The 24,691-nt window shown below is 37.5% G+C and overlaps 1 protein-coding gene across 1 annotated transcript; it reads right to left on the minus strand.

The window, feature by feature from the left end:
- Positions 1–2,886: 2,886 nt before the first annotated feature.
- On the minus strand, positions 2,887–23,495 carry wdr36 (WD repeat domain 36). The gene is made up of 23 exons (NM_001126920.1): positions 23,299–23,495; positions 22,106–22,133; positions 21,020–21,120; positions 20,431–20,548; positions 19,651–19,783; positions 19,049–19,103; positions 17,595–17,727; positions 17,333–17,508; positions 16,702–16,822; positions 16,440–16,505; positions 16,142–16,225; positions 14,875–15,029; positions 14,071–14,185; positions 13,340–13,505; positions 11,118–11,226; positions 9,885–9,964; positions 9,628–9,735; positions 7,702–7,802; positions 6,091–6,236; positions 5,669–5,785; positions 4,982–5,063; positions 3,888–4,075; positions 2,887–3,390 (listed from the first exon to the last, which is right to left on the minus strand). The coding sequence occupies exons 1-23, from the start codon at positions 23,455–23,457 to the stop codon at positions 3,241–3,243; spliced, it is 2,691 nt and encodes an 896-aa protein (NP_001120392.1). The 5' UTR covers positions 23,458–23,495; the 3' UTR covers positions 2,887–3,240.
- Between the last annotated feature and the right edge of the window lie 1,196 nt (positions 23,496–24,691).

Genomic DNA, 24,691 nt, shown 5'->3' on the forward strand with positions numbered 1-24,691 from the left:
TTTATATGTTATTACTAAATGTTATTTACATAGCTCTAACATATTATTGCTTTTAAATTTTTTCACATCGGTTCCAGCTCCCAGTGAGGAGCCCATTATCCCCAAAACCCTATCCAGAAAGCTCAGAGGGGTAGGGGGTCTTCAGGTCTCCTTCGCCACAAGGCAAGGGGACCCATTTTTTCTCACCCTACAGTCAAAAAGCCTAAAAGGGCAAGGAAGCCAGAGCCAGGTTTAAAAAAAATTCTTGCCTCAAGCCAGAAGCATAAGAGTAAATTTTAATATAAGGTACCAGGAAACAAAGAGCCAAGTGCCTGTCATCCTATCCACTAGGAAGAACCTACAAACTCAATGCCAATTGTACCCTTGTTAGAAATGAGACCTTGACTTCAACCAGTAAAATATTTCCGTTTCTTTTTAAGTTGGAATCTTAAACTGATACAGGTATATGATTCTTTATTTGGAAACCCACTATACAGAAAGCTCTAAATTGTGGGAATGTCTTCTCCTATAGAGTTCATTTTAATTAAATAATTCACATTTAAAAAACTGATTTTTCTCTGTAATAATAAAACAGTATCTTGTACTTGATCCAAACTATGATATAATTAATCCTTAATGGAGGCAAAACAAGCCTATTGGATTTAATGTTCATTGTATTAAAGTGGACCTGTCACCCAGATATAAAAAGCTGTATAATACAAGTCATTTTCAAATTAAACATGAAACCCAAATTCATTTTTATATTAACACATCCAAACCCATTATAAAAGCAATTAAAAATCCCAGCTGTCAATCATATATTGCTTGCCCCGCCTCTATGCCTTAGGCATAGAGGCGGGGCAGACAATAACTTTAGCTTTCCGTTCAGCACTACCTAGATATGTCACTGCACATCTCACTTTCCCCCTCCCTCCTCCTCATCTAATTGTGTAAGCCAGTGCATGTGTATGGGCATCTGGTCCACCATTCTGGCACATAAAAAAGATTTTGGCATGATGCAAAGCTTGCCTACAGTAATTCCAAGACGGTAGAGAAACAAGATTTATATTATTTATATAGAGTAAGTAAAGTTTATTTTGCTCAACTAACAATATAGAAAATAATTTGGAGTTATTTCTTAGGGTGACCGGTCCCCTTTAATGTACGCCCTAAGCTTACAGGTACATAAGGATATGCTGCTCTTTTCTTTCGGTTACCACCCTTACCTCCAAAATTTTAAGGTGTGGATCACACACACACACACAATGCAGCCAGGCAGTGACAGATAATAGTATAAAATCGTTTTTGCTCCTGAGGAAGCGTGCCGTGAGCACGCGAAACACGTTGGGCTTTTTGTTGTGTCTGATATACTGCTTCACACTGTAAGTAGCCTGCATTGTGCAGGGGCTTTATTTTACATATTAAACGATTTTATACTATTTTCGATTCCTCTTCATTCCATATACTCTGAGGACTAAGGATGCACTGCAATCAATAGCCGGAATTGACTTCTCTACATGCTCTTATTTTAATTAAATCTGGTGAGCATTTACTTTGGACACATCGTGTGGGTGTGATACACTGCATTGGGCTGATATATAAGCACTTTTGATTGTTCGATTCACTTAATATATTTGCACATTTTGCACCAAATTAGAACGCTAAAAATCTTTTAGCGTTTTAGTCACAAAGAAAGTTTTGTACGTATTGCACTAGTTTTGCTTTTGTTTTTCTCTAATTCCATGCGCTTCCATCAACACGATTACACACATCTGAGACCCATCTAAAAAGGGAGGGTTGTTCTTATGAGGAGGCAGCACACGATCACACAGTTTCTACTATACTGAAGATTTGGTTTCAAAAATCTCCACCAAGAAGCGCTGAGTATTTGGGGGACCACCCTATTAACTGTTACAGTGACAGATAATACAATTTCAAAGTTTGCCTTCTAAAATATTGAGGTGAATTGATTTTCTTTATTTATGCAGTCATACTGCATACTGGAATAGTGCTGTCACTTTATAATAACAGCCAAGAGACACTGTTTAACCACCCTACCAAGTAGAATCTACCAAACCCATCTAAAGACATGATAGAGAAAATGATTGGCAATTCTGAAATAAGTACCCAAAATATTTTAAATATTATTACTGACATTGAAAATAAATTTTTTAAAGAAAGGGAGAAAATACCCCTCTTTTTGACATGAACTCATTCAGTTAGGCTTAGGTAAAAATGTTGCATAAATATTGTTCCCAATATGAAATAAAAGGCACTAAGCAGTAACACATAGCACTCAATAAGATGTTTGCTTTTAAACAGATGACCAGTAAATTCTACTTGCTGATTAGTTGCTATGAGTTACTGCATCTACGCAAACTTGGTGCTTTTTATTACATAACCCCAAATAAGTGCCAAAATTAGATTAAAAAATTATATATATATATATATATATATATATATATATATATATATATACATATATACATATATACATATATATATACATATATACACACACACACATTCCAGTTTCAGAAGACACCATGAAACCTGTCTCAGACTCACAGGAACTATTTTCCAACCCTACCTAAAGCGGAAAGAAACAAAGTATGGGGTGGGGGGGTATGGGAGAGGATCCAGGAAGATGGCGACGATGACAGTTTTAGCCTGTGCTGATGCAGTTTTTTTTAGCAAACAGAAGCACTGGGCCAGGTAAGCAATTATTATCATTGGGGGTGCCTAATGATTGCCACCCCTTCCTCACTTTGTTCCATTGTGAAGCGATGGATTATGGGAATTGAAAGAGTGTCTCTTTGCACCTTTGTTTCACAGACCCAACTAAATCAGATCATGCAAATAAGAGGTATTTAAATATGGTTAAAAAATGAAAAAACAAACCAAAAATAAAATCTGAAAAACAGTTTATATATGTAAAATTTAGCAACAATATTTTAACATTTTTTTCCAGCACGGTACAAGAATTTGAATGAAATAATAGAATACGGCTGTAATGATTTAGCTCGCACATGACTGTGACATCATCTTCAACATTCCTTTTAAAAACTTGTGTGGAAAGAAGATGGTTGTGGATGTGTACAGTGTACAAGTCGTACATAATTTATGTACTTATGTTTTATACACACATTTCAGAATCTGAAACATGTAAGAACTATACTTTTTAGCAGTATTGCTAATCGACTGAAGTAGAACCAGGGCAAGAGATGAAATTCCAAAAGGCACCCACTTAACAGATGTCCCTCATAATAATGCACTTTTCATATAATTTAGGACACACAAACTCTGGTTAAATAAAGTCTGCAGATTAAGCCACGTTTCTTCTAGACTCGGTAGTACTGCATTGATCTCCTCCAAAAGGATGGGTTCGGATGATATGAACTTAAGATGCAGCTGGAAAGAGCAGAGCATACATTTTAGAGGAAAGAAAACTGTTGATAAATTCATTTCACACAGAATTTTGTTCATGTTAGCACTTGACATCACTAAAAAGTATATTTCTAAAGCGTTGGGCTGAGGATATAATGATACTGACATGACTTCTGTGAACCAGCCGAGCCACAATTAATGTATTCTCAATATGTTCCCAATGCTGCCTAACATTAGCATAGAAAATGTCTTTTTAAAAAACCAAAAAAAACCAAACAGGTGGCCACAAAGAGCTGGAGCTGCTTTCTGCCTGAGCTCAGCAGCAATCAGAACACCCTGCCTGCCACTAGCCTAAGATATATGAAGTAAAACACTAGTGTAAGTCATCATTTTACAGTAGATAAGGTGAACTTAAAGGTCACACAACAGTACTGCACTAGTTTAACCCCAAAAGCATCTATAACAGAAAAGCGGCTTCCCACACACCAGATGTATTTCATTCATGTTAAAAGGACAGTTACCTTCAGGAACAAAGCAAGATATGCCTGGGCCACCTCAAAGTCCTTCTTTGTATCAAGCATGCTTTGGATCATTTTTAGGAAACTTTGCATCACCTCTACTGAACCTCCATTCTCAGGAGCCAGGTTCCGTAGCTCAGTGTCAACACTAGATGGACCCATTTCCTTAATTGTTTTCAATGGAACGCTATCTGTGGAAAAAAGTATAAAATATACTTGTCAAATGCACTGATTGGATTTTCACTAAATAATGCAGAACAGTGAAATTGAAAGCACTTTCTTTATACACCTGATCCCTCTTTGGCTCTTCAGAATTTAGAATATGTCCCAGGACCAGAGACAGCAGACACATGGTGACCACAGCTCCAATGTTGCCCTTTGAATTTCAGACTCCTCAACATCATTCCCTGACATCTTACTACGCAGTGTCTCCAGCAGCACTTTTGTCTGCCCCAATGTACTTTTCAGCCTCTATGCACTTATACTAATACAACAGTTTTATTGTCTTTTTACTATTTTGCCCTACAAATTGCTTCATTGCTAGTGTAAGCACTGCTCTCATTGTGTAATTATGTTTTTACTACATGCCACTCTGCTTTGTCCTGGATTATTTTTGCAGATATCATTTTCACTCCACTGGAACTGGAATTTTGAGGGGAAGTCTCCAGGAAGAAATGGATCCAACAGATATTATGATTGAGCAGCAGTTGGGACTCACTGATTTAATTACAGAACTGGGATTTTGACCACTGCCCTCACTTACATACATATTTGTAGTAATTTTATTCTCCATTGTTCTAACTTACTGGAGAAAACTATTGTGTACAGCACTAATTTTCTAAAGCCTGGGGCAATGTTACTAATTATATGCATATGAACTATCAAGCTATTTAGAACTTTTTTACAACTATCTATGTCACAAAATCTAACAGGTGGGGGAATTTTGCCAGTAAAATAATTCAAGTACACAGACTGTATAGGTCCTAACTGTAATTTATATATACATTATATGTCAGAATTAAATGCATATATCCTGTGATAAACATGAAAAAACAGATTAGTATTTAAAATGAAAATGATTGATATTTTAAACTTACAGTTTTGACGAGTCAGGGCTTCTTCTAGCTGGACAAAGAAAGCTGACTTCTGTTCAAGAACCCCAAGATTTACTATTTTGGACTTGGAATAAAAGAATAGTTGATGATTATATAATTTCACCACAAAAAACATTATTTAGTAAAAACATCTATTTAGTTGGTAAGGCAATTTTAATAACAAGCCAAAAAAGTCACAACATTTGGACAAGTAAATGCTGCTTTAGAAGCAGGCTTTTTCCACTTAGGGGGAGATTTACTAAGACATGAACGCTCCGAGCGTATTCTCGCCGTTTTTTTTTTCGCGCTCGCTCAACTTTTTCGCTTGGCCGCACGAAAAATTCGGAAAGGCTCTGCCGCTGTTTAAAATGGTTGGTACGAAAATTTTGTGACTTTGGAATCACCAATATGATATTATCGTGACTAATACGATTTTTTCGTAAGCATTTTTGGGATATTTGCGATCTTCAGAAATTTTCGTTTCCAATCCGAGTTTTTCCCATTCATGACTCCAATTTATTGGATTAGTAAATCTGCCCTTTGGAGTGGCAATAATGTATTACCAAATGATGCATTGAATCTAGACTATCAACTTAGCCAATCCTCAGAATAAGAACAGAACAAGTGATAAGCTCGGCCCACCCAACCAAAAAAATGTCTGAAATTATTAGATCTATGAACTTTAATTACCTGTGATGTATCGCCTTGTGCATCAGATGCAAAGCGTGGTACCAGTCCAGGCAGAGTTGGAATAAAAAAGGGAGCAGATTTAGGCACTTTAGGAGGCTCTTTAGGTTTGTTTCTTTGCTGTGGAAAAATATATATTTTATCTGGTAAGCAAAAACAATTACATTCATCTGGTTAATATAAAGTAACTTTTGTATACTTTTTAATACTGGAAATAAACAACACAGTAAATAAGTGAAAAATATTAAAATATGCACTCTCTTCAGACACTGCTAGTTAAAAGGAGATGTTCACCCTCAGACAACATCCTGAATTAAATTATTCAGGTTTAAAAATGACACGCTACTTGTATTTAATAATGTTTCAAAACATGAATTCCATATATATAACTCTTGCTAAAATGACACCAAAGTTTATCTACATACCTTAATGATGTCAAGGTTTAAGAGATTCTTCCATCTAGACTCGGGCAGTAAGGACAATGTCACCAGCTTCTCTCCCAGTTGTTCTGGAGATTCATACTCCATTATGTCTTCATTTGTGTTTTCAACTTCCACCACTGTTTCTTCAACTTAATATAAAATAAATACAGAAAAAATAAAATACGGCATAAGGCATTGTTAGTCAACGGTAGAATAATTTTTGAGTAAGACAAGAATTAAGTAAGAGGCCTCCAAGCACAGGCATAGACCCCACAGAACAGGTATGGCATGTATACTCTCCATCCAGGTCATTTCACATCAGGTTAACATAAATAGACGGTACATTAGAAGAGAGAAGAGAATTACAGCCTGTCTCTGGATTTAGACTGTATGGTAGGTCTATGTGGCCCCTGATAATATTTCTTAAAGGAAAACTAAAGCTTAACTAAAGAAGTAGGATAGAAATGTTGTAAATTATGTTTTGTGTTTCTGTAGCAGCCCAAGTCAACTACATCTCTTTAGCAATGAAGATCTGTGCTCCCAGTAAGCCCACAACTTCTTTTTTGCTGATTTACTGCATATGCTCTGTGCTGCTGTCAGTTACTGAGTTTAGGGACAAACTCACAATATACTGTATATATAGAATATAATTGTCACAATATAAGACTGATTAGTAATTAACAGAGATAATTACTACATGAGAGCTCTGAAACCAGTGCTATTAGCATCAGATTTTAATAATCACCCCGTTAGGAGCAGCTTATATGACAGACACGCATCATTTTGTTTGCTTGATAATTTCAGTCAACCCCTAAGCTCAGCTTCTCAACAGCTGCTCAGAGCACACTGAGCATGTGAGTGTCGCAGACACTTCTAACAGAAGTGTCCAGTATGGTCACCCCCTAAGACAACTTTAAAAGACTGGATTATTACTTCTATAGAAATGCTGAACCTTTAGGCTGGTTCAATAAGTTCATTATATAAAATATGGCATGTCTAGCCATATTAATTTTTAGGATTTAGTTCTCCTTTAAGTGAATATACTTTGAAAAGTTGTACAAATATCTGTGTTAAAGAGGACAGACGACCACTGTGACATGGTAGATTAAATTTTGCTCGGTGATTTCTTTGGAATTTGCTATTCACATTCAGGATGCACAACAGACTTTGACATGGGGTATTTAGTTGAACAAAAATAAGGGATGCACCAAACCCTGGAATTCGGTATTCAGCCGAACCACCCCCAAATCCTTGGGAATAGATTGGGCTGAATACTGGACTGGAACTGGATGCAGAATTTATGGAAAATGATGGGGGGAAAACGCTGATGTTACACGTGCGTGGCAATTTTTTTTCCAATACACAGGGTTCAGATTTGGTACGGCCAGGCTCTTGGATTCGGTGGAATCAGAATCCTAATAAAAATGCCTTGGATTCAGCTAAATCAGCAATTAGGTGCACATAGGCATTGGCCAAATCCAAAAATTATATAATTTAGCGGTACATTGCTCTCAATATTAAATTTCTATGTACTGGCAGATCTTTTCTTATTGCAGTTTTGTGAGGTTGTCTAATTTGGTTCCATTTTTGAGATTTTTTTTAACCATATCTTACCCTCCATTTCATCAGCACCGCCAGGAAGCATGACGACAGTAGGCTCAAAATCTGCAGGAAGCGGGCGCAAGGAAATCAAGGAGAACAATGACTTGTTGGACCTAAAAAATGATATAAATCTCATTATGATATAGTAAAGAAAGCAAAAACATTATATTATTTTAATCAGAACTGAACATGTCAAGTATGGGGCACTGAGATAACAAAGTTAAGTCTCCACAAATTTATGGATTCATTAGTACAGAAAGAATTGCCATGATTTATGAAAATTCTAAATAAATGCTATGTCCTCTAATCATCTAATACCTCAAAAGTGTGTACGTTTAGCATTGCACTATGATTTAGCAGCATAAAATATCTAGAATACCACACTTGGTTATTAGAAGAATTTGTTATTAGCAAAAGGTGCACACAGACTACCAGAGGCTAGAAGGAACTGATTAACTTTAATAGCAAATCAACTCCTAATACGCCCCACGCCCCTACAGACCTGCTTAGCTTTGCCTTAAATAGGAACGGTATGTGACAAGTACAAATAACTGCAGAACAGAATAAAACTGCAGTCCTTATCATATCATCTAAAACGACTGCTATGTGCACAGAGATTTGGAAAATCTGGGGCATTCTGAACTCTCTATCTTAAAAAAACATACCAATTACTGATTCAAACAGTTATATATACTGCAATATACAGGTATACATATATTATCTGGAATGCTTGTGACCTGGGGTTTCCCAGAAAAGGGACCACCTTATATCAGCTAAAAATCATTTAAACATTAAATAATCTCAATAGGATTGTTTTGGCATGGTTTCCAAGTACAAGGTACTCTATTATTATTATTATTACAGGGAAAAAAAAATGTTTAAAATGGAGTCTGGCTTTCCCATACAATAGGATAGTTATCTATTTTATTTTTATTCACGTTTCTCTAAATGTATGCATTTTAAGGCTGTATGTTGCAGCTTGTCTGTACAAGGTTTTTGATAAATCTAGGTTGGTAATCTTTCAAATAGACCCCGTCTCTGCCACTTAAACCAATAACAGTGCAGTTGTGCCCATATATGTCATGTGCATAACAGTTATTGGTTTCAGTGGCTTAAGCCAATTGGGTAGACTTGTTCCATATGCACTGTCTGCACAGAAGGCAATGCCAGCGCGGCGGTCCTACTTTATGGTGTGCATGTGTGTCAGACAGGGTGCATCTACAAGGTTGCTTACCTAAACTCAGCAAGCCGCAGGTACTGTAAAGGCAAACTGCAATATGCAATTATAAAATGCATAAAATAAAATATATACCAATTTTTTTTAAAAAATTTCATTTTATTAGGTAATTAAGTACAAATCTCACAAAGATAGGTCTAAGAATTGAGACGCTCTTAAATTAACCTTATTGTCCTTGTCTGTACCCGCTTTAAAACATTACAAGCTTTGCTCTTGTCTGTGGCTTATTGCCCACAAAGTCTTGTGCAGCTCTGCCACAGTAGAAGAGTAAAATACTGCAATATTGCTTCAATATAGCCGGTGTTGTTGGTCTCTTGGTTCAGAGAGCAGCATTAAGAGGCAACACGCAAACAGCACTCTGATACAAGTTGCACCTCCTGCTGCTCCCTACCTTGCGCCTCTGAATGCCGCCAAGGTAAGGGGCAGGACACCCCTATGTAAATCCTCCTGTCCTCACCCACAGTACTGACTAATGCAGTCAGTGCTATATTAGAGAAGAAAGCTACAGATCAATGCATTCTAACTGTAGCCTGCAGCAAGTTAAACAATGCAGTATGCAGCCTAAAGAGTACAAAAAATAGTCGATTGTGGCTTATCTTACACTTTGCACACTGCTTTTAAATAATCCAGAGTTTTTATGAGAAAGAAATTCAGATTAGACATGCAAAAGCTTTTTCTTAACAGAAAAAAACATCTCTTACCACAAGTATATGCCAAGATCATCCACATGAGCTGTGGCCAGAAAATCCCCTGTAGGTGATAAAGTGAGACTCACAACTGCAGAATCTAACAAGAAGCAATCAATGAGGCTGTGGGGAATAAAGAAGAGAGTGAGTGAAATAATTACAGTATGGAGAGTGCAAGGCACACACTTCTGTTTTATGAGCTGAAAGTAAGCTCCAAGTCAAAACAGAACCATCAGTAATAATTTGCCCCTTACATTACAAGGCTAGCTTACCATCCAGATGGAAGATCCCACACTTTAATTGTACAGTCCATGGATGCAGTTAACAACCAACGACCATCAGGGCTAAAAGTCTTGCAAAATAGAAAAATCAAAAATGTTAGAATTAAAAATGAATATAAAACATTCAGCAGGTGACAATACCATAAGAGAAAAAGAAAGCATTATTTAGAAGTGTTAAAATACTGAAATCATTTTAGTGTAGTCAATGGATATTGCCTCTGGCATAACTGGTAAATTTTTCAAGTGGTAATTCCCGCTAACTACAAGATGCAAGAGACTTGTTGCCCATGGTTAGCGCAGATTTCCCCCAGACGGCAAATCTCCCCATGTGCCATCAACCCCTTAAGGGCTCTGGCACACGGGGGAGATTAGTCGCCCGAGATAAAACTCCCTGTTCGCGGGCGACTAATCTCCCCGAGTTGCCTACCCCTGCCATCCCACCGGCGAACATGTAAGTCGCCGGCGGGATGGCAGACGCGGCGGGGCAATTTCAGGGAATCGCCGAAAAAGACTCGCGAGTCTTTTTCGCCGATTTGCGCGAAATCGTGCTGCCGCGTCTGCCATCCCGCCGGCGACTTACATGTTCGCCGGTGGGATGGCAGGGGTAGGCAACTCGGGGAGATTAGTCGCCCGCGAACAGGGAGTTTTATCGCGGGCGACTAATCTCCCCCGTGTGCCAGAGCCCTTAGGGCCAGTGTTTACACTTGGTAAACTAAAATATGAAAGAGGTTTGGCAAGACTTTAAAGGGAAACGAAAGGTAAAGTCACTTGGGGGTGCCAAAATGTTAGGCACCCCCAAGTGACTTTAACCGCTTACCTTGTACCCCGGGCTGGTGCCCCTGTTGGGAGAAAACAGCACCAGCCCGGGGCACCTGGAGCGCAGCGCTTCCGTGTTCTGGCTTCCTCTTCCTGAATGCCAGCGGTGGGCGCATGCGCAGTAGAGTGAAAAGCCGACTTTAATGTTTAAGTTCGGCTTTTCTCTTTACTGCGCATGCGCGCGCAGCGAAACGAGAGGAAGGAAGCGCCGGCAGCTACCCCGGGCTGGTGCTGTTCCCTCCTCACAGGGGCACCAGCCCGGGGTAAAAGGTAGGTGGTCAAAGTCACTTGGGGGTGCCTAACATTTTGGCACCCCCAAGTGACTTTGACTTTCTTTTCCCTTTAAACATTGCAGATCTTTGGCTAAAGGTTTAACAGCTATATTCCAGTATTGTCTGAAAGGATTACCATGTCATTAACTCTTCCATTGTGCCCCTGGAATCTTCTCACGAGTCTCCTTGTTTCGATATCAAAAATATTTAAGGTGAAATCATCCAGGGCAACTGCAAGCATAGCACTGTCAGAATAAAGAAAAAGTTCAAATCTCTATCCGTGTCTAAAATCACAATGCATGCATAAATCTCACACCATGAATGCACAACGACAAAGGCCACTGTAAAATCTAAGCAAATGTCTTTCACTGCAGTGGCAGAAAGCGCAGTTCAAGACCAGGTAGCAATGTTTCCTCTAATTTCTTCTTGGCTGTGCGCACAAAAAATTTATATTGTGCACGCTCTCTAAAACTGCATGAGCACTGGTGCGCACAGTCCAAAATTATGTGTCTTTTTTGAGCACACCTCAATTTATTGTGTACGCTGGTGATAAAGCAAAGCCTTGCACATAATCAGTGATCGAAGAGATACTGTAATGAGTGTGAAGGTGGCCATACACGCACCGATATTATCGTACGAAACCTCGTTTCGTACGATAATCGGTGCGTGTATGGCATGTCAGCGAGCCGACCGATATCGCAGGAAGCTGCTGAAATCGGTCGGCTCGCCGATCGGCCAAGTTAGAAAATTTTGATCGGGCGCCATAGAAGGCGCCTGACCAAAATTCTCCCTTCAGAGCTGAATCGGCAGAAGGAGGTAGAAATCCTATTGTTTCTACCTCCTTACCTGCCGATTCAGCCCTGAATGGTGTGTGGCGGATCTGACGATGTTTCGTGCGACCGATGGTCGTACGAAACATCGTCGGATCGCCACGTGTATGGCCAGCTTGAGAATCTAAACCAGCGGGGTTCCCTGGGTACCAAATGCCCAGAGTGTCAGTAGTTAACAGTGGCCCTCACCATCTGGGGGAGTCTAGTACAGATATTTAAGGGACAATGTTCCTCTCCATTGTAAATGAAGATATAAGATGTAACCAGGCATTTCCAAAGTGTATTAAGGCGTTATGCTGCAGACTAAGGGGCACATTTACTAACCCACGAACGGGCCGAATGCGTCCAATTGCGTTTTTTTCGTAATGATCGGTATTTTGCGATTTTTTCGGAAAATTGTCGCGACTTTTCGTTACTAATACGATTTGTGCGAAAAAACGCTAGTTTTTCGTAGCCATTCCGAAAGTTGCGCAAAATCTGGCGATTTTTCGTAGCGTTAAAACTTGCGCAAAAAGTTGCGATTTTTTCGTAGCGTTAAAACTTGCGCGAAACGTCGCACCTTTTAAGTTTTAACGCTACGAAAAAGGCGCAACTTTTCGCGCAAGTTTTAACGCTACGAAAAAATCGCCAGATTTTGCACAACTTTCAGAATGGCTACGAAAAACTCGAGTTTTTTTGCGCAAATCGTATTGGTAACGAAAAAGTCGCGACAATTTCCGAAAAGTCGTAAAGACGCCGAAAAAATCGTAAAAAATACGAAAAAGTCGCAAAATGTTCGTTTTCAAATCGGAATTTTTCCAATTCGGTTCTGATTCGTGTCTTAGTAAATGTGCCCCTAAGTGTTTTTATACAGGTGATGTATCTTCATGGTGAGCTCGAATAATTCAATAATAACTTACTTCTCCTTTAATATTAATCCATGTAGAAGTGTAAAATAGACTAAGCAGCTAAAATGCCAGCATACTGAGGAATTAAACAGCAACTCCATGATATCTTATGAATTTAATATTTTCCCAATTATGACAAAGGTTCCTTCTAGAAAAGTCACAGCTCCATTGCTAAATTTAGAAACAGGACAACAATAACTCGAAAGATAATTTGTTGGCTCAAAAAGTACTGTCTTACAGCAATACAGGTTGACATAATTAACAATTTTTGTTATTTATTACAATAACCACTTATAAGGATACATTCAAACTTACTTATAGGGCAAGCAACCAAAATGTTTAGTATTTGCATAGCCTCAAATGTATTTGCTATTGTTTATTATAGCTTATTTCTTTATTTTCACTTAAACCACTTACATCTATTGCATACACAAAATTTGTCCCATTCCCCAAATTCAGCATGCACAGCAACATCAAAAGACTTTTCTTGCTAAATAATCTGTTGTCTGTATTCCCTTGAGCAAAATAAACAGAAGGTGGTGGTGGTGTTTCAAATTTATTATATGAGCACAGTAAAACCTGCTAATAAAATGTAGACAGTCAGTTACAGCAGTAAATCAGGAAAATATCACAAGCCTTACCTTTCTCGGTGTAGCAAGACTGCAGTTGGTGGAACACTAAGACTTGTAGTCTGAATTAATTCTTTTGTCTTGAACTTCCAAAACTTTATTAATTTGTCACTTCCAGCTGTGATAGTAACCTGGTTTAAACCATCGACAACCACACCCCTTATAGGGCCACCATGTGCTGAAACCAATTTAGAATAAAGATTGTTATCAGAACTCATTCAAAACATCTTGTATGTATCAACTGTTTCACAAGCAGATGTGTCTTCCTACAGTTTTATATTCAGCCATTCCTTTCCTATGTAATTAGTTATAACCCCTTGGTTGCTGTTCATGCTCCCTATTGAGTTATTCCTATAATTCTAAAGCCTAAGGCTAAAAAAAAAAAAAAAAAAAAAAAAAAAAAGATACACCTTGCTGTGCTTTATGTACTGAACTTACTGTACCAGTTCAATCAAGATATGCAGCAGCCCTAAGCAGTAATTATCTATGCCTTCACAAGTTGTTCCCACATCTCCTTAACTTCTGATAATATTAAACCATCTCTTGAGTATCTGTAACACTGATGGGTGCTAGGGTGTAGCATTTCTAGCCTAATTCTGTTTTGAGCCCTTTCCATTTCAGAACCCACTTACTCAGTTTTGCTAACATAATGAAAACACAATATTTTAATTCTTTGCCTCTAAGGAAACAAATTATCTAGGGTTTCAATAATGTGATTGTACATGATTATATTTCATATTTACCTTTTTCCTTCCCATAATGTCCCCTGTGAATCCCAGACTGAATGTTGTAAACATCAACACTCCCATTTGAGAGGCCAATCACAGTAAAATTACCACAGCTTGTAATGTCAGAGGCCTGTGGGGGTAAACCAAACAAACAAAAAAAAAAGCCAAAAGCATTTATAATCTGCAGTTGGTAACAAAGGTCCTGGGAAGCATTGCATATGTGCAGTGGGAGGGAAAGATGTATGGTGCATAGCACAGTTTACTGCTTTTATGTCTATATGGGGAAACCCTGGTATTCAGCTCTCTTAAATGCCCTTAAATGGCTCTCAGGGTATCCCCACTACTACTGGTATGTGGAAAACTCTCCAGTGGGAACATCTTATGTTGGCCCATTTGGTATACATTCAAAGGGTACACCAGATACTTTTGACCGGGTTTGGCAATGCTTGCTGGACTTTCAAAGCCATTTTACCAATGTATATCGTGGCTATGTGTGCTTTCTGTAATTATACTCAGGACCGTATGTGTAAGAAGGCACTGTACCTTGACTACCCACCTATTTTTTTTTTTTTTACATGTATATTTATTATTTTTTGTTATTGTTTTGTATTGAAAGCAATAAACAAAGATTATTAAAAAAAGCCCAGCTTAAAGTTTAGTTTTAGATAGATAACAATTTCAAAGAACTTTAGTTATTTTAAGAATAATGAAAGTCAAGTAAATTTAATGAAAATTAAAACTAAAATGATTAGGTATGCAGTAAACATACAATAGGTAAAACAATTCTTTGGAATAGATTATATATATATATATACTTACAGTTGCATAAATCTCAAGTGTTTTGCTATTCTTTAGATCTGGAGGTTTCAGCTTGTGAGCTCCCATAGTACATTTAACATAGTTCCAAGTTGTACAGGAAAGAGATTGCTGATGACAAGCAACAATCCCATCCCAGTCACTTTGCCGCGCCTCCTCTACGAAACAATGTGCATGTAAATAAATTTACATTTCAGCAGCAAAAGCAGTCCCACTACAGTATATGAACACAAGAGAGTGTGGTACTAGCTAGTACGCTAAAGCACCCACTTACTAGCAATACTACACAATCTGTTTAGCAGGTATATTATGCCATTAAACTGCACAATTACTGGCCATAAAAAGGGTGCAATGTGCTCCAACTGCAGCAAGTTCTTATTTAAATTTAAATTGTTAATTAAGCTTGCCTATTTTAAAGTTAGCTTGGTTAGGTTAGACTTGTGAGGTTTAAGTAACATCACGCCCAAAAAAACACAAAGGGATGTGACAATGGCACTAGGGAGCAGCAACGCCACAGAGAGGCAATTCTGAACAATCCACTATAGGCAGAATAAATGAGTAAAGCTCTGACTGGAAGTTATGGGCCCCTAAATGGTGAAAACCTTTGCACGATTAATAAATGAGCCCTTAGCATCACTTAAGTTTTTAATGCAGGCAGCCAAACATAACAGACCTAAATATTAGCTCATTTACCACTCCTAACTGGATTAAAATACATCACCTGATAATCTGCACCTATTTTCTATAGCTAACATTATTTTTTATTTTATTACTACTGTATTAGGGCTAAAACTCCATGCTGGCTTTTGTTGGATGGTGTCGGATTGACAGAATGCATCCTACAAGTTGCATAAATTAAAAAAAATTAATGGGACTGATAGAAAAATCTGATGTATAAACTATACTATACATAGAAGGAAATGCTACAAGATGCATCTTTATCAGACCAAATCAAATTTGATGGCGTCTGAAAGACTTTTTTTTTTTTAAATACATTGACTATCTGATGTAGATGCAGGAACAAAACAAACCATCTGACTTAATCTGAACTGACTTTTCACTACAACACATGGAGATCAGATTTTATAGAATCCTACAAAATCTTATGCTGTTCCGTGGTTGCATGACAAGATTAGATAAAATCTGACCCACAAATTCTGATCAAAAGCTCCCGCAGAGTTTAGCCTTTACTATGTGTTACATTCAGAACACCTCTCTATCATTTAAATAACGAATAAGGAAGAAAAAAAATCATCAACAGATTACATACCTGATGCAAAGAGAGTAATAGGAGGAAGCCTTAAGGATAAACAGCGAAGACCAACCTTCTTGGATTTGGCTTTATCTACAGAACCTATTAAAATAAACTAAGAATTAGAAATGTGTATTAAATATGCAGCCCTACATTTTATATTGAAATGCATTAGAAGACAGCACACGAATTTCCAAGTGATACCAGCCTAGACATGCATGGTGCAACTGCAGGATGGGTGATTATCATTCAAGTGATTACCCAGTGTACCAGTGCCCTAAAGCACAGCAAACAGACAGATATGGGTATGACTTACCGTGTCCTAAGCTCTTACTGTATCTATCATGAACAGTGGAGAAAGACTGTAGAGTTCCATCTTGACCTATAAAATAAAAGAGGACACTAGACTGAAATTGCTAATTAATGAGATTATTAGTAGTGTAGCCTAAAAAAAGTTCACATCTTTTTTTAGTCATGTAAAAATGCTAGACTGATAAAAATCATGTGTGGTAAATAAGGCAATTCGATGACCTGTCTCTGCACACGAAACCTTTACTCGATTCTATGAAAATATTTACCAGCACTAAGGATCTGCTTTCCATCAGCTCCATGATGTCTGATGAATGTTGGTGGAGCACTGTGACCCATCCGGAACCTCAACAAACGTCCCTGGCCTCCAGGCCCATCAAATATCCACACCTGTTTTGCAGAAGCAAATATCAAACCCCTAAATTAAAAGATTCAGTATTCACAATTTCTCTTATTTTATGTAATATCAAATGATACACTGAATTTCATTCTATGATATTTTAAGAGCTGAATCTCTAAATTGATTTTATGTTAGAAAATAAAATAAGTTAAAGGGGTACATTCTAGTCAAACACCTGATCTCAATTTAATTGAGAATCTGTGGCACGAGTATCACCTGACTAACCAGAAAAACCTGGAGCAAAATTGGTGCATGTGTTCCACCTGTGTTTAAGTGTTTACCTGTGCCACAATGAGTATAGCCTGATAGGGAATACATGCCTGCATTTTCCATAAAAATCATGACAGTATCCCTTTAAGTGTGGAGATAAATTAATTTTTTAATGCTTAAGGTAAAATCAGTGGCATGTTAGAAAAAAGAAAAAGATAGCATCTCAGTCCATTGCAATAACAATACACATACACAGCCCTTGATTACTAAACAAGAAACCTTGTAGTTACCCGTATAGCATTATCAGCTGCATTGGTAATAAGTAGTGGTTCTCCGTGCACAAATGTGAGGCCAGCAATAGCTGTTGAATGTGCTTCTCGCATCTGATTCATCAACTTTTTTTCCTCCAGATCCCACAAACCTATGTGCCCTAAAGGGCTACCCGCTGCTAATATTGGATGGCCATCTGCAAGAAACCAAGAAAAGGGATACCGGTAAAATACTAATATAGTTTCAAATTGTTCTTGCATAAATTAGAAAAAATACACTCACCTGTGCGGAAAGATAATGAAGTGATTGGACCCCAGTCTTGTTGAAATGTCATTAATGTTTCATCAAACTTGATGTTATGTATAATAATTTTGCCACAGGTCAATCCAATCGCAACCACATCCACTGCTGGTGCCTACCATCACATAAAAACAAAGTCTGGAAATTAAATAATAAACTTATAGACTAAAGATTTAACTGGTTGCAAACAACTTGGGACAACTTGGTTCCAGAGTTTTTGGGTTCAATTTCTGATTTCTGCTGTGAGGTCTAACATTTGGTACTCAACTCCCAACAAGGTAATGGATATATGAGAACAGCAAATATGCATTCTGCCCAAACCTGACCCTAACAGACCTACATGTGGGAGTACATCTAGCTGTCACTCCAAATGACTGGATCAGCCTGGTATCACCCACCTTAAAGTGCATATGAAAGGACAAAAATACTAGGACAGAGGCAGAGGTCAGCCTATATATTGGAAAGAGAGGAGTCAAAAGATTTCTTATGACTTGCTTCCAAGGCTAAAGGAAGACAACAGCCCTAGCAGGAGGGGCCCTTACAATAACAAAAACATCTGTATGGGGAAGATAATCCATAACAATTTTTTTCCCCTACTTGTTTGTTTTCATGTGCTTTCCTTCTCTTTTTACTGCCATGTCCACTTGTGTTTTCCTGCGATTTGAGGAATTAAAATGCACAGAATATCGACCAATCATTTACCATTTTGGCCAGTAGTATTTGACTTGTGGTATGCTGGAACAAATAAACACCCATTCTCAAAACAGAAGAGTGAATTTGCATATCCAAAAGTAGAAGTGGCTTTTCGGATGGGCTGATAGTTTAGCTCCGAATCAAACCTTGAGAAAGTTGGGTGGGTTAAAATGCAGGGGAACACGACACAATGGTGGGGTAACTATCCATTCCACACATTTAACCTCCTTACAAGAAACTAACAGGAGGCAAGGCCTAGTAACTTTGGAGGCATGACCAGCATAGCCACAGTAAGAACAGCTCTGCAGATACTAATACAGACATCAGTGTCCGTAAAGATATTTTAGACAAACATGTAAGCATATAGTTAATCCTAAATTTCAATTTCAAAGTATACCGTAACAAGAACCTTGCTCTAGCTACAGTAGTTAATTCAAATGTTTAATGGACTATATAATGGGATATGTGTCTGTAACTTATTAATAGTGTTACTGAGAAATAGCTATTGATATCTGTATCTATCAATATATTATCTTTCTGTCTGCAATCAACATATGTGATAGGTAAATCAATTACATAGGGTCTGGCTGAGACATGAGCACTTTTAACGTTACTGTACCACGTTTGCTCTTTGATTTAGATCTCCTATAACATTAATGCCATTCATACTCTTAATGAATTTCACTCACAATCATTTGACAATATTGTGTATTAGAAACAAATGCACTCAAAAATATGTTTACCTGCTGAAGGACTGTCACTCCAGAGCCCCATCCTTGGAATGTATACAAAAGCTTGCTGAAAATAAAACAGAGGAATCGCATTTTAAATGAATTACCAAATCGATTATGATAAAATTATAACTGTACTTTAAATCATGGTTCCATTCTCAAAATATCAGCGTTATATTTTGTGTTATTAGTGCTTTAGCTGCAACATAAACTACAGCTTGTGTTAAAAATGCATTCTGCCTATAATACACATTTGTTGCTTAAGTCTCATAAGCAGGCGTTAAATATACAAGACATTAACTTGGAGTGTTAACTTGATTAACTGCCTTCTCCACTTCTACAAATACTCTAAAAAGCCAAGAAAATAATTGTTTTCAGTTTAAATATCCTGCATATATCAATGCAAAAAAACCAATATGCATTTCTTTACTAAAACAATAAATAAAGCATGTCCACCCAAAGGCCTAATTCAATTATCCACATCAAAACAGATGTGTCCTGGTAAAAATACTCACTTTATTTATAGTAAAAAGTAAAAGCCTGTTGTAATTCTCAACACAGAGATAACAGTTATTCAGCAAGTAGTTCTGCTCTTCAGTGCAATTACAACTTACTTGGATTTGATGTTCCACAGCTGAAGGCTCCCTTGTTGACTGCCAAGCAGAATTTTATTCAGGTAGGTGCTCGGATGCATTATGGCAGAGATGGCAAAGTTGGTCTTGTCAAAGGTTAGCTGCAAATATTCCTCTGCAGGCACAAAAAATCCCATTCACAAAAATGTATAGAGACCATTACCTGATGTAGTTTTGAATTTAGCTTTTCAGCTTAATAACTAATAGAAAAAAAAAAATTTTAACGTGCCCTCACTAAACTCAGAGAACCTTTATTCTCCACTCTCCCTTTCCTCTCAGGATGTAATTGCTGATCCTGTTATGGTTCATTCACTATTCATTTTGTCTACAAAGCTAATCCCTTACTGGGCAGGAATGAGAATTCCACTTTTGATTTCAATACCTTAGAACTAACTGGAAAGAATAATCTTTACATATTTATTGCAACAACTAACTAAAACTTAACTAACGAAGTAGGTCATGGAAGCCCATGTGACAACTGTAAAACCCTGGATCATTACAGCTGCTAAAACTTTAGGTTGGTGCAGTATGTTCAGTATACAGAATATGACATTTCTAGCTATATTCATTTTTAGGGTTTAGTTCTCCTTTAAAAAGAGAAATTATAATCAAAAAGGTCCACTTATTTTAAATTAAGTCACAGGGTTTCTATACAACTTCCTATGAACAGTTCTAGCAATTTATTTTAATCTGCCTCCTTAAGATGGAGAGGGGTTTTGTACTGTAAGATACCACCAAATGTTGCAAAAAATCTTATCTTACCTTCAGACTTGATGTCCCAGATCATGAGAACATTGCTGGTGTCAACAGAGATCACATGATCCCCAAATGGTTGCACTAGATGAATTTCAGCTTCATGGCCTTGGTAGGTATGAACTACCTAAACACAGCAATAAATGTTAGTAAGTACCAGTTTTACAAATATATTGGTGAGTACCAACCATCCTGAAAATCTTGATCTGTGTGTATACTTTTTGTAACACTCAGAGCACTCCATTGGATGTAGACCATAAAGCCAAACACTCTGAAGTGTAGCTGGACATTTAATTGCTAGAATAACATGACTGACAGGGATGTCAATCCTGCCTTCTGAAGTTCAAAAGCTGGAGAGTTGTAAGCTTAACATGCTGACTTATATCCACCAGATATTGCTGACTTCATTCCACTAGATACTGTACTTCATAACATGGATGAATGCAAACCTTCAAAGATCTTGCAAGCTGAACATAATATTGCTGCTATAAAGTAATACTAAACTTTAATTGCATTAGGAAAACAAAAATGTAAAAATTTATACTGATGACATAACAGAATTATAAAAACTACAGTAAAAATATATATCTATGCAGACCTCTTTGTTTCTTGCAAATGCTTTGAGAAGGTTACTGTGTGCTGCAAATACCAACATTCTGTCTGCAGCAAGGCAGCTGATTGGTTCTGGAAGAGCATTGCCTGCAAACACAAAAACAGATGAACGTTAAGGAGGAATATGTACAGCCTAATCTCACCCCCCAGGTTAAATACAAAACAATATACTTTAGTAGTGCAATTTACTCCTGTGATCTTCTAAATAAACTATTTCTAATGGTTTTCAAGACTTTTGGTCTCTGAAACAGTAGCTTCTCAAGACTTTAAAGTACATTGCTTAAGCCTTTATATGTAGGCAACATATTATTTAGCTTAGAGACTTTTAGCTAATGGGTGTTGTAAAAATAAATAGTTGTTGTTATAAGGGCCAGGTGGTGATATACCCCATGGTCCCCAGCTTTTTGCATGACAATGGTAAAAGCAACTTACAGGTATGGGATCCCTTATCTGGAAACCCATTATTCAGAAAGCTCCAAATTATAGGAAGGCCATCTCCCATAGATCCCATTTTAATCAAATGATTCCAGTTTTTAAAAATGATTTCCTTTTTTGACGTAATAATAAAACAGTACCTTGTACTTGATCCCAACTAAGATATAATTAATCCTTACTGGATGCAGAACAATCCTATTGCATTTAATTAATAAAAATGATTAGTAGACAAAGTATGGCGATCCAAACTACAGAAAGATCCCTTATCCAGAAAAGCCCAGGTCCCGAGCATTTTGGATAACAGGTCTCATACCTGTACAAAATTGACTTAGCTGTAGTGCCTTATTTATGCAAGCAGTCTGTGAATAAATGAGTGACAACCCTTACAAAGAACTTAAATGACATCTAAACAATATACAGCATGAACTGCATTTGCAAGGTATCCAAGGAATGACATCCTACTGATGGAAGTTTTCTAGATATTCAAGCAAATATATCCTACATATCATACAATATATATTATATAAAATATCATACATATTATATCCTACATACATAACAGAATATAAAGCACACAATTGCCGAACAGGTATTGATGAGCTTTTGCACAGAATATTGTACAAACTATTATACTTACTCACTGCAACTTGCCCAAGTTTGTTTACCTGAAAAGAAAAAAAAGCTGTTAGTGTGAACCTGTATGGTTGTATTACAAACAGTTTATTAAAGGAGAAGGAAAGGCAAAGTCACTTGGGGGTGCCAAAATGTTAGGCATTTTGTTCAGAGAAAACAGCACCATCCCGGGGTACCTGTAGCGCAGCGCTTCCTCCTTCCTTTTACATAAAATGCCAGCGGTTGAAAAGCCGACTTCTCTGTTAAAGTTCCACTATTCACTCTACTGCGCATGCGTGCGCAGTGATATAGGAAGGAGGAAGTGCTACAGGTACCCCGGGCTGGTGCAGTTCTCTCAGAACAGGCGCACCAGCGCGGGGTAAAAGGTAAGCAATTTAAGTCACTTGGGGGTGCATAACATTTTGGCACCCCCAAGTGACTTTGCCTTTCCTTCTCCTTTAAGGCTCAAGCCTTTAAATACAAGAAACACCTGAGGAAACTGAAGAAAAATAATGGGAGGGCAAACAATACAGAAGTATCCCAATTATTATCCTCCATTTAAAAAACTGAATAACCAAAACTAAAAACAAACTACATCGTCATTATATAGACAGGTTTTGAAGCTCACTGTAACCCAGCAATCACTTGGGCTCATCTGTACGGGTATGGGATCCCTTATCCGGAATCCCGTTATCCAGAAAGTTCTGAATTATGGAAAGTCCATCTCCCATAGACTCCATTATAAGCACATAATTCTAATTTTTAAAAATGATTGTTAGTAGTTACTTTTCATGTTCGGCGCTGTAATAATAAAACAATATCTTGTACTTGATCCCAACTAAGATATAATAAATCCTTATTGGAGGATAAACAAGCATTTTGGGTTTATTCTATATTTAAATGATTTATAGCAGACTTAAGTCATGGAGATCCAAATTACAGAAAGATCCCTTATCCGGAAACCCCCAGGTCCCAAGCATTCTGGATAACAGGTCCCATACCTGTACTTATTTAGGCAGTCATACTTACTCCAGTTAAACAAAAATAGTTTAAAAAAATCTAAAGTCCAAAAACAGACTGGGTAAAGCCAAAGCTGGCTACTTAAGATAGCAAAAGCACAGAATAGATGCACTATACTAAGCTTTATTGCAGTATAACACATATAATGTAATTATCTGCTGAATTTGTGTTCTCATTTTGAGGGTGCAAAACACTCACATTGTAAGTCAAAAAGCTTTTCCCCACGGAGGTAACCAGGTAGAACTCCTTGTGTTTCTTGTGATACCGAACGACGTGTGGGATATGGTTGCTATAAACCCCCAGGGATCTGTAGCCGGTAAATAGAACGCTCCCCCGGGCCACATTTTCTTCTGCCATTATAACGAAACCGATGACAGCTTACAGTCCAAGCATCCTCACAAACTCACACCACGTGGGGAAAGCAGTTCAAGCTATCGGCACCACAGCACTTCCGGGACAGTAAGCTTGCCTTTGTGCGCAACCAACAATTCCTTCCGCTGAAAGTAGCAGCTGAAATTTTAGTTCCGTTTATTCGCTGCCCCACAAGAACATCTTGCCGGTAATAAATGCTGATATGGTTTTGTGTGTAATATGTGTTAGTAGTCACTTTTCATGTGCGGCGCTGAAGAATACATTTGAGCTGCATAAATACGTGTCAATAATAACTGGAGCTGTAACTCAGTTTGTCCACTGCAGCAAGAACGCGAGTCTTACGCCCTCTTGTGGCAAAAGATAGGAATTGTGTTTAACTTGTTTTATAATTTAATTTAGAGAATAATGACGAACTGTAATAGTGTTTCATCATGTGTTATTTTTGTCACATCGATGCTAAGATGTCACACATGGGGCAGATTTAGCAAAATGTAGTTTAGAGCTTAATACATAAAAACCTGCACACGTTCTGTTTATTCCTGCGGGATTTCTATAAGCAAATTTTTTAAATGGTAAGTTCTAGCTTTCACCCAATGATAAATACGCTTCTAAAAATACCATAGAAATAAATAGAATGTGAGTGAGATTTTATGTAATAAGTTCTAAACTCACATTTTTTTTTTTCCACAATTCTTTTTATTGAGAAAATTGCATTCAGTTTACATAAATTTTTATAGAGGAGTCGTTTGGTTGTACAGTTTTCTCATGGTTAATTTAATACAAAACTAAATAAACAATAAACATGACATTTTACAGTAAACCGTTGTTGTATCGTGTTTATTCCTTGTGTTCTTATGCCTAAACTCACATTTTAATGAATTGTCCCATACATGTCTAAGGTTCTAAATGCTAACTGGGAATTTGAAAGCATGGATGCTACATGAATTGTGCAGTGGTTTGCATTAGAACATAATACATTTCTGGTACCTGCCCTATAAATGCAAAGGACATATTTACTCAGATCTCAGCGCAGATCACAGAAAAAGAAAAGGCCCCTTGAAAGTCATTTCTTTCAGTATGTTAATATGCAGAGACTGCAAACAGGCAGTCATATGTGTGACGAATAACTATACATTTAGGGTGATTTAGCTGTCTAAAAATAGTCAAAAACGTTATATGTTTATATATAATTATAAGTTCTCCCATGGAAAGTCATGCA

The sequence above is a fragment of the Xenopus tropicalis genome, chromosome 1, assembly GCF_000004195.4.
Source record: "Xenopus tropicalis strain Nigerian chromosome 1, UCB_Xtro_10.0, whole genome shotgun sequence".
NCBI lineage: Eukaryota > Metazoa > Chordata > Amphibia > Anura > Pipidae > Xenopus > Xenopus tropicalis.